At 42.5% G+C, this 16,017-nt stretch overlaps 1 protein-coding gene and 1 long non-coding RNA gene across 5 annotated transcripts; one reads left to right on the top strand and one right to left on the bottom strand.

The window, feature by feature from the left end:
* Nucleotides 1-1,932: 1,932 nt before the first annotated feature.
* Nucleotides 1,933-5,950, top strand: LOC120406959. Its single transcript, XR_005599703.1, has 2 exons — nucleotides 1,933-2,360; nucleotides 5,563-5,950. It is a non-coding gene; the product is annotated as an uncharacterized LOC120406959 (long non-coding RNA).
* On the bottom strand, nucleotides 3,008-16,006 carry THAP9 (THAP domain containing 9). 4 transcript variants are annotated; one of them, XM_039542185.1, is made up of 6 exons: nucleotides 15,799-15,880; nucleotides 14,513-14,574; nucleotides 11,572-11,767; nucleotides 9,365-9,671; nucleotides 8,166-8,316; nucleotides 3,008-6,529 (listed from the first exon to the last, which is right to left on the bottom strand). In XM_039542185.1, the coding sequence occupies exons 3-6, from the start codon at nucleotides 11,620-11,622 to the stop codon at nucleotides 4,567-4,569; spliced, it is 2,472 nt and encodes an 823-aa protein (XP_039398119.1). In that variant the 5' UTR covers nucleotides 11,623-11,767; nucleotides 14,513-14,574; nucleotides 15,799-15,880; the 3' UTR covers nucleotides 3,008-4,566. The 4 variants fall into 4 exon arrangements, with proteins under 4 accessions (XP_039398119.1, XP_039398118.1, XP_039398121.1 ...); XM_039542184.1 differs by lacking the exon at nucleotides 14,513-14,574 and having other exon boundaries at nucleotides 15,799-16,006; XM_039542187.1 differs by lacking the exons at nucleotides 14,513-14,574; nucleotides 15,799-15,880 and adding an exon at nucleotides 15,569-15,751.
* Between the last annotated feature and the right edge of the window lie 11 nt (nucleotides 16,007-16,017).

Below are 16,017 nucleotides of genomic sequence, written 5' to 3'. Positions count from 1 at the left end.
CTCAACTTAGCTTTTAAACTGCACAGGCTATTTCTTTGTTGTAAGGTAGAAGAATGTACCATTATAACTTTTATACACAATGATTTTTAGGCTACAACTCTCCCATTTATACATAACAGTTGGTAAGAACACAAGAATGGCCATAGTCCATCTAGCCCAGTATCCTGTCTTCTGACAGTGCTCAGTGCCAGATGTTTCGGAGGGAATGAACAGAACAGGGCAATTTATGGAGTGCTCCACACCCTGTCTTCCAGTCCTCGTGCCTCACAGTCAGAGGTTTAAGGGCACCCAGGGCATGGGGTCGGATGCCTGATCATATTGGCTAACAGTAATTGATGAACCTGTCCTTCATGAACTTACCTAATTCTTCTTTTAACCCAGTTATGCTTTTGGCCTTTGAACCTCCTCTGGCAATGAGGTTCACAGATTGACTGTGCGTTGTGTGAAGAAATACTTCCTTTGGGTTTTTTTAAAGCTGCTGCCTATTCATTTCATTAGTTATCCCCTGGATCATGTATTCTGTAAAGGGGTAAATAACACTTCCTTATTCACGTTATCCCCAACATTCATGCTTGTATAGACCTCTATCATATCCCCCTTCAGTCATCTCTTTTCCAAGCTGACAAGTCCCAGTCTTTTTAATCTTTCTTCATATGGAAGCTGTTCCATACTCCTAATCATTTTTGTTGCCCTCTGTACTTTTCCTAATTCTAATGTCTTTTTTTGAGATGGGGTGACCAGAACTGCGCACAGTGTTCAAGGTGTGGGCGTACCATGGATTTATATAGAGGCAATATGGTATTTTGTGTCCTATTATCTATCCCTTTCCTAATGGTTCTGATATTTTACAATCAGCTAAAATAAAGCAAGGAGTAATTGAACTGGAAAACACATTGTTATACCTCAAGGTCAACTTAGTGTTTTCAATAACATGCATAAAGTCACAGCTACGTAACTTTGGACACCTTCCTTTAGTGTTCTGGAAAACAAAACTTTAATTCAGGCCTTACTTAATATTTGGCCTGCACTCACACTGCCTTGTAGTGTGACCCTATCATCTCTCACAAACTACATTGGTTTGGCTGGGTAAACCTCCAAAAAACACATAACAGGAAATGATGCTGGTGATTCAGTAAATGTTTCTCTTTCTTAGACTCTGTCTTGAAATCAGTGCCCCAGGACAGTTTAAGGAGACTGTGTGGGTGGCCACGCTCTATTTTGGATGACATGTAAAACTGAGGTCATACCTGCTTGCAATCATTAAAGACACCTAGGGGCATCTTTAGGCAAGAGTGAGGAGACACTTTAATGGTGTCTGACTGGCTTCTAACTGGGGTAAGTGTATTTTACATATCTAGACTTCTCCAACACTTTTGGGGATTGTTTGGGTACCCATGAGTACTAAAAGGGGAAGTGAATTTTTCACCTTCAGCCCTAAACTATTGTGAATGTGACATTACCATGTGCTGCTAAACAGTTATGTTCAGCCCTAGCTTTTCATGTCAGAGGTGAGTGAAATAATTAGTTTCTTCCTCACTTCACAAAGCTATGGGGAGGGATAATTAAAGTTTGTAAAGCATTTTGAGGTCCCCAGCTGAAATCTTTCTGTTTCATACACCACCCATCACCGTGACGTCTGAAGGCCTTACTCATTCCTTAGTGAACATACAAAGTTCTTGGGTTTTCTGTTTCCATCATCCAGTCAACAGGAATTCCGTTGTTTTCTTTCATGATGCTTCTAACAGAACCATCTGCCCTTTAAGTGTCTGGAGGAAGCAGGGACAAGGAGCAGCTGATCCTGCTCCAGAGAGGAGCCCAGCAGGCAGGTGTTGGGAATCTGTGGCTGCAGCTGACCGGTACCTCGATGGGCCCAGGCTGTCAGCTGAGCAATATAAAGGAGGGCCCAGCTCCCTGGGAAGGTGCACTCTCTCCCTTTGGTTTCCCTGTTCTTCTGTAATCAGAGCAGCTGACTGTAGGCAGCGCCTGTTTGGTAGCTACCAGAGGCCCCCAGTCTGAACCCTTCACCAGATGGTTGTCTGTGTTACTTTCGCTTTTTTTTTTTGTAAGGAGAATAAACAGAGCCCCGAGGAAAGCAGGGTGTGGCCATTTATCCCCATCTGATAATCAGGACCCACCAGCCTATATGTAGTTAACAATGCAGGCACAGCTTGCCATTGCTCAGAGAGAAGCATGGCTCCTGAAGCTCTCGTGAAATGGATGGGACAGCAACAGCAACTGCAGCAGATCCTGCCATAGCAGCAACAGCAACCTCAGCAGCTACAAATACAGCAGCACCTGTTCCAACAGAAACAGCAGTAATTCAGGCTTCAGCTACTAGCTTGGGATGTCCAGGACCACAGGTTGGTACAGGGCATGGTGCTGGGAATCAGCTGATGGAGCCGGGCAGTAGTTCATGAATGGCCCATGCTCTCAGCTGAACAATATAAAAGACCCAGCTCCATGGGACGGTGGGGGAAATTAGGGAGCAGGAAGCCGCAGGCAGGCCTTGTGGCTTCACCACCACCACTCTCCAAGTTGGGGGAAGGGCCTGCTCAGTAACTACTCTTCACCAAATGGGTGTTTGTGTTACTTTTACACCTTCTTTATTATCTTCACAAAGAAATAAGAGCCCTGCAGAAAGTGAGGCAGGGCTATTTGTCCCCAGCCGGCAATTAGGACCACAAGCCTACAATGCTATTAAGGGGGGTTGTTCCTGGAAGGTCTTGAGCACCCTAAACTATTGAAGTCAACTGGACTACAAAGTACGCTATATCTCACAGGATTGGGCCCAGTAAATGCACATTATAATTCCCCACAAAGAGGAAATTAAGTAATCTTAAAACAAAATTATACTGAAGAAATGAGAACCCAGTAGCTGGAAATAAGCAGATGAATTTTAAACTGTTAATTGTTTAGTACAAAACAGTGCAGAATGGAGGAAATCAACCAGCTATATACAGAAACGTACTGGAAAGAGGGAGTAAGGAATTAATAACATAAAAAAAGAGAAACAGTAACCTGCGCTTTTATTAGTTTGTGTATTTGAAAACAATATTAATATAATATACACACAACCTGAAGAACATCTGTCTGATTCGCAGCAGGAGGCTATTACACCACACGTTGCAGTTATGTTAAATCTGGAGTCTTCTGTTTCCTCCAAGTCCCAGGGTGGTTGTGTACAACTTCTTTCAAATGGATTTTTCCACCTTCCCCACCTAATCAAATGTTAGTATCTCTTCCTTGCCCTTGAGGCCTTGTATAATCAGCTGATGGTACAGCTTGGATCTCATTATGCTCTTCCTCACTCTCTTTGCCCACCAATATTAGCCTTCCCACCCTCTTTCATTTCTTTCTCCCTCCCTTCTGCACAGTCAACTACAACAATAGGTCGGGCCTTCACCCAAATCCTTCACTTCTCCGAGGAGCTCTGCACACACTAATCCTCGTCAGTCAAATACTGGCTTCCCCACACCTGTACTGGCTTCCCTACACTTTATTATGAGGAGGAAACAATCAAACCAAAAGTTTCTCACCAACACTTTGTACTACGTCACCTACTGGGTCCTGAGTTCTTCTGTCTTTAGATTGCAAGCTCCCCAAGGCAGGAGACCTCCTACACTGGCAAGCACATCTGCAGATATTAAATATTTTCAAGGATTACCTGGCCCCACCCTGTATATAGTATTTTGTAGAATCCTGTATTGAGAAACAAGTCTTGTTTTTTCTATCCATTCCATTCTGTGACAGATCCCCTGCATCTGACCCTAGTCCATCAGTTTTATTTCTTACCTGACTGACTTTTTTCCAGTTGGGATAGCCAAAATTAAGGTCTTTTCTTCGCTTCATGTTATCCTAATTCGTGTTCAGATTTAAGCACTTAAAGGAAGCAGTTTGGAATCCTTTATTTTTCTAATAAGCTGCCAGTGGAATTAAAGGGCGAAAGGCGGAGTGATTACGTAATCAGTCAGTACAAGTAGAACATGTTTCTAGGACAAGTCTTTATTTTATTTTTTTAATAGCTTTGTGTAAGCTGTTTTGCTGCTTAGTATTTTTTCTGCAGCTCTAGGGAGTTATCTGCTGCTATAGTACTCCATCAGTTCTTTCCCACCAGCCCCTATTCTAAACATGTATGAGTAAACTTGGTATTCATCATAGTCAGGGGCTAACTGCCCTACCCAGAGCCAGGCATAGCACAGGTAGGTATTCAGCAAGCTTCCCCACATGACTGCCAATGAACCTCAATGTGGATTTCCAGTAGCTTCCGTAATCTAGTCCTTCCATAGACGTTGTTGTTCTAAAATAGGCTGTGGTTGTGCAATCTGCATAAATGAGAATTTAGGATGAGATCAAACTCATTTTCCACTTCTAATCCCAGGCATGACTGGAACCTAGTACAGTTAATCCTCCTAGGACTCTCCTTTATTAGCCACTGCTGGACACAGTATTGCCAAGAGGTCAAGTGAAATACATCATCTCAGTTCTCCGACACCTGTGTTGCCTAGATCAGACCTTATCTAAACACTACTCAAGGGAAGATCCATCATTTAACAAACTAGTAAGAAATTATGGCACAGGTAAGATTTGGATAGATTTATAAGTCTTTAATGATGATGAAAATGGATGTTTCCTAGTCAACTTCTTTGATCCATGACTTCCAGAACAGTATTCCAAACCCCATTTTTTTGCATGTTCAGCTCTGACATTTAAGTAACATTGCACTATGTTCCTTAACAGCATTGTGTAGTGATTGGTGACACACAACTCCCCATCAAATAGGTGATTATTTAACTCAGAGAAAAGGTGACTCTGTTCAGATAACTCATATAAAATTTTCTGTTCTAAATACATATCCTGTTGCTTGAGGTTTAGGTTATAGTCTTTCACTCTTGCATGCGTTTTTAGGACTTGCTCAGAAATACTCACAACCTGACGCACGCTCTTTGATGGCAAACTCCAGCTCCCGATCTTTTTAATGCACAACAGTGAACCACATTTTAGGATTTTGTCATCTAACAGAAAGAGAGAAGTGACACAGGCTTCACATCTAATGGCAGCTGCTAATTTCTCAGCGACATAGCCAGCAGTATAGGTGACGCTTTCTGCATATAGTGACAGATCTGTCAGTGCATAACTCAGTGTAGAGTTAAATGAAATGTGGCCTGTACAGTAAATGTAGTCTGTTGATGGAATTGCCACACAACCCCGATTGTACTGAGAATGAATGGTATCCAGGGCCAAATCTGTCCTACGAACAATAGATACATCTAAGGTGTTCATGTCACCGAAAATAAGATTCTGATGTAATCCTGGTGTCAAATTATACTTGGTCAGCAGTTTAGAATAAGCAGTCCAGAACATCATGCATGTAGGGTTATCACAGCTAGCACATGCTTGTCTGAGGGTGCTGAGAAATAATTCCAGATGATCTAGGCTGAATGTGTAAGTCAGGAGGTGGCGGAAGGGCATGCTCTTTGGAAATACATAGTTTGTGTAAAGCCATTTTAAGCTCTCAGCATTAAGCAAAAAACCTAGAAATCCTAATTTATGTTTACCTTTCAGGAAGTGTCTCCCTGAAGTGTCAGTTAATGCAACAAAGACACTTTTAGCCTCAGTTAAAAGGCGATGTATCCTGGCATAATTTTCAGAGGACACAGGCCCTTTCAATCCCGTTCCGTAATAGCTTCTTCCGTGAAAAATGTCAAACAGATAGCTCATCAAGCGCACAAATTTGATGGTCCCACCACAGTTCTGAAAAGAAGGCAGGCCCAACAATTGGAGACATTCCAGTGTGCCAGCGACACTCTCACTGAACAGCTGTGCTGCATAGTTCACTCTCAAGTGACAGCTTTCACTATTTCCGGGTCTTCCTGACAATCTGTCACTAATATGCAGTAATTCCGTCTCCTGCAGAGTCACTAGGTCCACTATGTGCTGCCAGTGTGCTGTTTCATAAATGGACTGTATCCTATGAGAGCACTGAAACACGTTCCTTATTAACTGGAGCATATGGCAAGCATCAAAGAAGTATGTGATCCGATGAGTAGCACTGTGAGGATGCTGAAAAGTGCACTGCATGTTGTTGGCATCGATACGTATGCCCAACGCCTTTGCTAACTCAACACCATGAGCAGTGGCCGCAGACGTCACGGAGAGAACTCTGATACCTACGTTAGTCAGCTTACTGATGGTCTGATAAAGCAGTTGAGCTAGTAAATGGCCAGTGGTTCCATTTACAAAGAAATAACCCAGGGGAGCTCTCCAGTGACCAAGAACACCTACTGCCATTAGGACTACAGCTTCTGAGGCCAGTGGTGCTTCATCAGCATCAAGTGCTCCTGCACCCAGGTCCACAAACCCAACCAGACGTTGAGTCACAGGGTCCCACTCCAGCTGTTTCTTGAGAGCCATACCCTCGATCATCAGTGAGCAGTACTGGTATGCCTGTTCTCCTTGCTCAACTCTCTGCTGAAGGTGAAAGAAAATACTGTTGCTGAAGCCTGGACTACCTTCATCATTAGACAACCAGCTGGAAGACAGAGGATAGAAATAATTAGGAGCTATAATCTAAGGGGGAAAAAAAAACTGCTAACAGGCTTTAGGACTTAGTAAAGTGCTGACAGATTTTTAATGCAAATTAATACACGCAGCATCCATTTATAAAGTAATAAGGCTTACCTGGATGATACATTTTGCAGCCTGAAACATAACAGTATTTTCCTACAGTTCAATTTCCATCCTCTCCTCCACCTGCCTGATGCTCTGGCTTTCTCTCCAGTGGTTCCTTTATAGCCTCATATACTTTCATAGATTTTTTTTCATGCTGTCCTGCATGCTTGGAACAGCTCCTACCCTATTTCCCCTTCACACTTAGTACATTTCCTTGGCCTCCTGTCATAAGATAGGAATTGCTATACTGAATCAGACCTGTGGTCCATCTAGTTCAGTAACCTGTCTGATGATGACCAGAAAGAAACCCACAGTAGGCAGATGTGAGATTCTGTCCCATATGAAGGTCTCGTTCTGACCTCTAATAAGTAGAGCCTGGTTAAATCCTAAAGCATGAGATTTCTATCCTATCCAAAACTTTTTTGCAATAACTGTTATAATTCTGGATATTCTTGTTCTCCATATAAATGTCAATAGCTCTTTGAATCTTACTAAATTCTCAACGACTTCCTGTGGTAATGAGTTCTACAATCTATTATTATTTTTTACATGAACTGTATTTCCTTCTATAAATTTTGAATTTGTACCTTCACTGAGTGTCCCCTTGTGTTACATGAGACATCTAATCTACTTCCTCTCTAACATTCATTATTTTATGTGCTTTTAAGCATGTCCTCTCTTACTCTTCTTCCTTCTAAGGCGAACAATCCCAATCTTTTCAATCTCTCCTTACAGGAAAGTGGTTTTGTTGTTGTGTTTTCCCATGCCTGTAATCATTCTCATCTCCCTTCTCTGAACCCAATCTAACTCTTCAATATCTTCTGGGTGACCAGTGCTGCACACAGTGCTCTAAATGTGGCACTGATCTCTTCTAGTGCCATCTGCTTCCTCTCCCAGGACTGATCTTTATAGTTTGTTCTCTATCTAGTATTTGGTGCAGTGATCCTCTCACTGAAGTCAATGGATCTGGATCTTAGACTGTAAACTCCTCATGTCAGGGACATGGTCATGCTTTGTGTTTGCAAAGTACTATGTATACCCTTGGCACTATATAAATAGTAGTGATTAAAGTAGTCATCGCATTTTAGTATTTGTTCCCTTTCTATTATATGCTGAAATGAATACAGATATCAAAGTCAAGCACTTGATGTCTCTTTCCCCACTGATCACTCACTTGGAAGAATGCAGCAAGCTTCTGACTACCTCTGCTACTGTAAATTTAATCTTTGGATGTGTTATTTTCTGATGGTGCAACTGTTCTGCACAGCCTCCCTCCCTCTCCCCCCAGCAACATGCTCTGACATGAGTTAATATTCCTGTAACAATCGCAGCCTCTTCTGTTTAGCTTCTTTGTTACACTATTGTCTTGCATTTTAATTATTTGTAGGTGTCACGTTCAATTGTTTTTATGAAATCTCTACTCTGAACACTCCATCTCGTACTTATTATAGGACAACCTGGAAATAAAACTTGAGATAACGAGAATAAATACTCACTTTGTCAGGCTGGAAGGATGAGGCAGGGGACAATTCTTTCTTACATAATCATAGGCTTTACTACTATAGAGGTGGAGAGTACAGACAAACTGCCTCATTTCTGTGGAGTACTCTGTCATCTGTCTCCAGCTGCATGGCTCCCACTGCAAATCTGTTTTTTAAAAATACAGGTCAGCTTTGGTAAGAAGCGTGAACAGTTTGATCATTTGATTCAGATGAAAAATGCCTCTACGTTGCCAGGCCTGAGACACAAGGCAAGAAAAAAGAATGTTGTGTTTAACAAGGCACAAGCCTAATGCCCAAGTGCTATCACTCAAGTACTTTTGTTGCAATAAAGCAAAATTCAGACTGATTGCTGAGTTCCCTCTCCTACAGAAAGGGGATGAAATCCTCCATGTCCTGCCAGAACTCTCTCGCTTATGCTAGCCTTTCTCTGCGTGTTGCAGTGGATTCTGTCTTATCCCAACTTGTTTGCCTTCTAGACAGGGGTGGCACTTAATATTTAACATTACTAACAATCCAGATATCCCCATTTTCCTCAGACCCTAACGCTTCACTGCCTTTAAGGACCCATGTCACAGCCAACATCCTTCTAAAGGAGAAGGATGAAATGTGGCTCCATTCAGAGAGGGTCAATGCTGTTCCTGAATTAGCTGGAAAAAGTTGCTTTGAGATCTACAGATGAAAAGTTCTATATAAGTGCTAAATATTATTATTCACGACTCAGGATTAAAGCAATTTAAATGGTTTTTCTCTCATATTATCAAAATGAACAGAGCCAATTTTCTAAACACTTTCTAAGTGAGAGAGGAATATAAGGTTCTCTTACTTAAACAGAATTTAGATTCAAGCTTGAATCTCTTAAAGCTGAATATGTTTATTCAATAAAGCCTAGTATCTCACATCACACTCTGTTCTAGGGCCTAGATATGAGGCGTGGCCACCCCTCATCTTCATCTCAGTACAAGCTGAGGGAGCTAAATACCTTGGAGGACAGGCCGATATTGTGTAACTTTTAATAACCAATTAGAGATACAGTATCTTCAAGAAAAAGCCTTTGGTTGTGGTTCTTATTTTTATATTACACTGGTGCCTAGAGACCCCCAACTGAAACTGGGGCCCCAGTGTGGTAGGCAATGGAAAAAAAATGTACAGTTTCTGCACTGAAGAGTTTACTGTCTAAACAATGTCCTTAATACCTGAAAACTGGGCCTGCAGCAGGCTCTTAGCTTCTTCAGAGAGCAGCTTCTTCTTTGCAAGCTCATTGATTACACTAAATACATTTCGTTCTCGGTATGAGAGACCCCTTCGCGCTGTAACAAGTTTCTTTTTAGGCAACTGTATTATTTCTTTCATTTCTGTCTGTTGCTCAGCAGCGGTTGCAGGACTCTTTAAGCTATAGTTGTGATCTGCAGTAATGACCTCCTCATCAGGAGAATTCTGTAAGAGTGGCTGCTTTAATGCTTTCTGGGATCTTCTGTTTTTAAGATATGTACTCAGAGGATCCTACAATACAGAAAAGAATATGGGGCTAATTATGGGGGGAAATACTTGAAACAAGTGCACAGCTATAGTGAAAACAATACAAGCCAGATTCCTGGTTGTATTAACAGAAAAACAGGAAGTGTTGATATTTCTAAGAAAGGTCTTTTTTGGACTTACTCCCCTCATATCTGAATGCTGGGTACTGTACACGTTTACAGGATAAATACGGATATTATTGTCTCAAGATTCTACACAGGACAAAAAAGATGCCATCAGATCTCAACTATCAAATCAGTGGTTCCCAGACTCTTAATAAGCAACCACCTGTGACCCACCGTTAGATACATGCACCCTCCACCTTGAACCTCAACCCTGATCTTGGACGGATACAAAGGGAAGGCCACAGGTGGTGGTTCGAGAGCGAGCCTGCCCCACATTTACTCTGTAGTGGCAGCTCCTGTGCCACAGGGCTGGACCCAGCTCCCCAATCCAGGCGTTGCAACCTGGCACATGGGATCATGATGCTACTCAGGTTTGGCCCAGTGTTGCGATCCCATGAGCCAGGCCACAATGCCACTCACTCAAATTTGGCCCAGCCACCTCTCCCTTATGATGGAGGGGCACCCAGACCAAACATAAGTAGCACTGTGATCTCATGTGCCTGGTTGCAATGCCCAGAACAGGGAACTGGGACCAGCCCTGCAGAACAGGAGCTGCTGATGTGGGGTTTGTGCGGGGCAGGTTTGTTCTCCAAATCCCTTTCCCCTATGGCCTTCCTTCTGCTCCAGCCTGGAAGAAGTGTATGTTTGCCTAGGGACCTGCAAGCCATCTAGAAACATCCCATGGTGAGTTGGAACTCACTGTTTGTTTGAAAAACATCGAACTAAATTACAAGGAAAGAGTAAGAGAGCCTGTCTTGTTAATACTATAAAAGAGAGGCTTTTCAAATTCTGAAAGGGATGAATACACTCGGGAAGAATTCAGAAAATAGGGGATGTGATCTAAAATTTGGGAAGATATCTGGAATGTACAAAAAACAGAAGTGTAACAAGCCTATAAAACATGGAGACTGCTGGTGTGATGGAAAAGGAGACAGGTATGGTGCAATGCAATTCAAAAATTCAACTGTCAGATTCTTCCTATCATTAATTATCAGAAATGCTTGTTATAAAAAGCTTCAAGTGCAGAGAGCTATATTATTTCCACAATCTAGTAAATAGATATTAGAATGTTATACCACACTTTGCATAGATATAAAAATGCCTTCAGTCTGGGGATTTCAAGGCGCTTTCCAAATACTCATGAATGAAATCTCACAACACCCCTGTATCTGTGCTTTAGCCAAAAGATCACCCTTCCCCTAAGCATGGTTATAGCCTCATCCTTCAAACAATGACCACCCCCAGTAGGCATGAAAGCCTACTAGAATAAATACTTAAATATAAATGAGAAAAAAATACACATGTACAGTAACAAGAGGGTTGTATTTTTACTGTACTTTTCATGGGCATGGCAGGAATCAAGTTACCTAGCTTTGATAGATCAGAACAAAATTGTCTTAGATTTAGTTGCTTTACTAGAAAAAGACAAGGTTCTTTCTAAGCAATAGTAGTTTCAGAAGAGCTGTTAGTAGGATGAGGGTTATTTAAGTTAAACTGAGAGAGCACTAATGCCAGCAATGTATTTAAAATGATTCAAAATGGCTTTTATAAAGAATGTTTTCCTTCCCCCATCCCTCTTTAGAGTGTATTTGTGACACAGTATAAAATAAACTCAGAAGTTTTAACTTGTGTTGCTGTAGCCTTACAACATGAGTTGCAACCTCAATTTTTCAAGTAATTTTAGTATTTGTCTTTAAGGTTTCTAATGTGTTTTCAACCTATTAAAAATGGTAATTGCATGAAAAGTTCTTTTTAACTACCTTATATAGAAAAACAGAAGGTACAGCTCCTTTCCTTAGTTTTCTTCTCATGCCATATGATTCAAAGTCTGCTTCTGCAAAATGTCTGGAACACAATATGGCACCAGGTCCTGGAATCCAAACCTTTTTGCTTTGGGGGTCTGCTCGATTAACAGCATGGATCCATTTTGTACGCTGTATGTCATCAATGGGAAACCTGAAACATGAGCAGAGCTCTCTCATAATACAGTCAGAGTAAAATTCTACTCTGTTAAACTGCTGTAAATCCTGAGTAATTCCATTGAAGGCAATGGAATCATTCCAAATTGATAAAAGGCATAAAAAAGCACAGAAAGTGTCCTTAATATTCAAATACTTTGGTTTTGAAAAGTTACAATTTTACAGTTACAAATTCCCCAGTTAAACTGATTAAGGAGCACTTCAGAACACTTCTGAGATCAGGCAGGTCTTACCTGTGCAGTTAGGATTGCTTAATCCCACTCTGTGAGATGCCCCAGCATGTACTCCACAAATGCAGTATTAATCTACCCTAAAATATTAGGGATTCAAATGGCGATCCATGCATGGAGGGAGGCCTGCAAGACGTCTTCCCTTCTCCAGTCTATCCACCTGGACCTCTGCCTGTTTTGACTGGATCACTTTCAAACATACATGCTACCCTTTTCAAAATATAGCAGTTATAAAAGATGCTATTTTTCACCTGCACACTTTCACTTTCAGAAAAATTCAGCATTCAGGCTAAAATGATATATACTTGGTACTGCCCAAATGTAATTTTTTGGGGTGTGGGAGGGTGGAGGAAGAAGAGAGCAATGAAATTTGGAAAAACTTTGTTCTGGGGTTATACAACAGTGCTTTTTCCCATGGAGATAAATCATAAAAGCTGAATTCTGAAAGTTCAAACTTAAGACTCTAAACTGCCAGGTACAAGCAGATGTGGGAATTGTCAACCTGCACACATCTAATTGCAGGGTTAAGGACTTAGCATGCAAAGAGTCCTGAATTAAGTATGTTTGCTAGATATGAAAAATATTACATTCCTTATTTTTGGGATGTGAATCGACAGTCAATATCCACAGAGAAATCAAATTACAGATGAATTACTTTATTTTTAAGCTCACAAAACTATGACCATTTGCAAATACAGTTGGGAATGGGAAAAAAAAATCTGAGTCCTTGCTCACTGAAGTTAGGGTTTCATCCACAGAGTAGCTGCAGGATCAAGCTTTGGTGTAAAAGTGCATACTAATAGGGTTTGATCTTGCACCGCTGCAGTCAGTAGGAATTAAAGGATCAGAATGGACATATATGTGTACATAAGTAAGGGGCAATTTATTCATAGACTAAGATACAACTCAACACACATAAGCGGGGAAGAATCAGGGTGTATGTGTACTGTTACCCATGATTAAATTTCATCTGCCCTTTTGGTGACTGGGCAACAAAATGGCAGGTGAAATTTAATGTTGATAAATGCAAAGTAATGCACATTGGAAAACATAATCCTAACTATACATATACAATGATGGGGTCTAAATTAGCTGTTACCACTCAAGAAAGAGATCTTCGAGTCGTTGTGGATAGCTCTCTGAAACCATCCATTCAATGTGCAGTGGCCATCAAAAAAGTAACAGAATGTTGGGAATCATCAAGAAAGGGATAGATAATAAGACAGAAAATATCATATTGCCTCTATATAAATCCATGGAACGCCCACACCTTAACTACTGCATGCAGATGTGGTTGCCCCATCTCAAAAAAGATATATTGGAATTGGAAAAGGTTCAGTAAAGGGCAACAAAAAAGTTTGGGGGTAGAGAATGTCTTCTGGATGAGAAGAGATTAATAAGACTGGGACTTTTCAGCTTGGAGAAGAGGAGACTAAGGGGGGGATATGATAGAGGTCTATAAAATCATGAGTGGTATAGAGAAAGTAAATAAGGAAGTGTTATTTACTCCTCATAACACAAGAACAAGGGACCACCAAATGAAATCAAGAGGTAGCAGGTTTAAAACAAACAAGAAAATATTTTTTCATGCAACACATTGTCAGTCTCTGGAATTCCTTGCTAGAGGGTGATGTGAAGGCCAATACTATAATGGGGTTCAAAAGGGAACTAGATAGATTCATGGAAGACAGGTCCAGCAATGGCTATTAGCCAGGATGGGCAGGAATGGCATCCCTAGCCTCTGTTTCTCAGAAGCTGGGAATGGGTGACAGGGCATGGATCACTTGATGATAACCTGTCTGTTCATTCCCTTTGGGGCACCTGCCCTTTGGCCACTGTCAGACAGGACACTGGGCTTGATGGGCCTTTGGTCTGACCCAGCATGGCCGTTCTTATGTTGATTAGTAAGTGACACTAAACAGTTAGTAAACTGGGACTTTAATGTTTTTGCATTGGAGATAAGAAAAATAATAATGCAATGTTAACGTGTGAGATCAAGGCCTCAAAATCATACCTGCCTATGATGGAGAATTGAAAAGCCTGAGATCTTTTTCTTAGCAGACCCATGTGCTCTCCTGTTTCCCTCCCCACCCCTGACATCTGAAATAAAAATTAATTTCAATTTTATTTAAACTCAAATAAAGGATTCATCCTTCATTTTAAGTAAGGGCAGATAATTGTAGGGATGAGTAGTTCAGGACCTATGGCTCCAATCCTGCAAATGCTTAAACATGTTTAAGTATAACAGTCCACTGAAATGGGACTACTCACTTGAGTAAAGCTACAATATTTTCAGGATCAGGCCCTGCTAGGACTCTCTATTTCCCTTTAATTATCTTCAGCATAATAATTTTCATAGGTAAGTTCTGTGCCTGTTGCATCTGTTGTTGAAAGTTCTGAGATTTTACAGACCGTTCTGGGGGCCTGAAATATTACTCAACAGTCTGGGTCAAATTATAAAATTTCAGTTTGAAATTGAAAAGGCTACTCACAATTTTAAAAAACAAAATCTTGTTACTTAATCTTCTATCATTACAGGTATCCTCTAAGATTACTATAAAAGAAAGAGAAGTTTTTTGGTTGTGGGTTGTTTTTTTTTTCAATTTTATTTTGTGCATTTGAGAACACAATGGCAGTAGAGCTTGAGAAATGGTTAAAATGGCAAAATTTGAAAAACAGGGCAAAATGTTTCTGAACGTACATCCTCACCACCATCACCCTGTTTTTCAACCACTGATTGAGCTGGTACAATTTTTTTTTTTTAAATGTACCAAAGACAAAGGAATGTTTTATAATTCTTTTGGCAGCTCTAAGAGTCAATTTCAGCATTTACGCCAGGGGTCCCCAATGCGGTGCCCGCGGGCGCCACGGTGTCCACCGGGGGCATCTACCTGCACCCATGTACTGGCCGGCAGATGAGCATCCGCCGAAATGCCACCGACAAGCTGCGTCATCCAGAGGCACGCCGCTGAAATGCCACCGATTTTCGGCGGTATTTTGGCGGCGACACCTCTGGATGATGCAGCATTTCGGCAGCGACGCCCACTGACGTTGCCACTTGTCGGTGGAATTTCGGTGGATGCTCATCCACTGCCACGGTCCTCCGTGGCTCGTCATCTGGCACCCGCCAGACGAAAAAGGTTGGGGACCACTGATTTACGCTTATTGTCATTTTCTGTGATGTTGGGGGTGGCATCTTTCACTTTGCAGCAGAGGAGAGAAAAACGGAGGGAAGGACGATTGTGAAGCCACAATGGTTTACGGGGATTTCAGTAGGGAAGGTGTAGACACCAAGGCTGTTTAACTCTTTAAAACTCAGGTGTGGCTGATCAGCCACATCCCTCCAGTCTATGCCAGCAGGGCTCCAGCTCTTTAGACCACCTCCTAAGGCTCTAGCCTTCCCTCCCCACTCCATGGTTCTCAAAATATTGCCCCGGGCTGGTCGCCTCACGCCAACGCTGGTGGTGGTTGGTGTTTTCTCTTCAAGTCCCAGCTCCTGGAGTCCTGGGATGAGGAGAAAATCTCGCCTTTTTCCATTATAAAAATACCTTCCAGGTATCCTCTGAAGGCGGCTGCGGGGGAAGGCGGCCCCCTGCACCCCGGCTCAGTCACCTCCCCCTCCCCGATGTTTAAGGGGGGGGCAATGACTCGTGATTCCGATCGCGTGGGTGCAGCCCACGCGTGGCGGTTTGACTTGTCCGCGCGGGGCTGAGGGGAGCCCCCAGTGTCCCCTCTCAGCGCCAACCACCGCGGCTGAGGGGCCGCCCGCCCCACTCACTGGTGGAAGGAGATGCCCCGCTTCCGGCTCAGCCCGGTGTCCCGCGTGGTGCAGCCCAGAGCGGAGCAGCTGCGGGTCATGGTCCGCGCGCAGGGCAGGGCACGGCCCGGGGCGTCCTCGCGCTGCGCGGCACCCGGCCGCCCCGCGCACCCTCGGCCACGTCCCGCTGTCGCGCGCGGCCAAGTCAAGAGCCCCCACTCCCGGCACTAGGGAGCGCTC

The sequence above is a fragment of the Mauremys reevesii genome, linkage group 5, assembly GCF_016161935.1.
Source record: "Mauremys reevesii isolate NIE-2019 linkage group 5, ASM1616193v1, whole genome shotgun sequence".
NCBI lineage: Eukaryota > Metazoa > Chordata > Testudines > Geoemydidae > Mauremys > Mauremys reevesii.
Note: the sequence above shows the minus strand (reverse complement) of the source record. Positions and strands in the feature narration are given on the sequence as shown.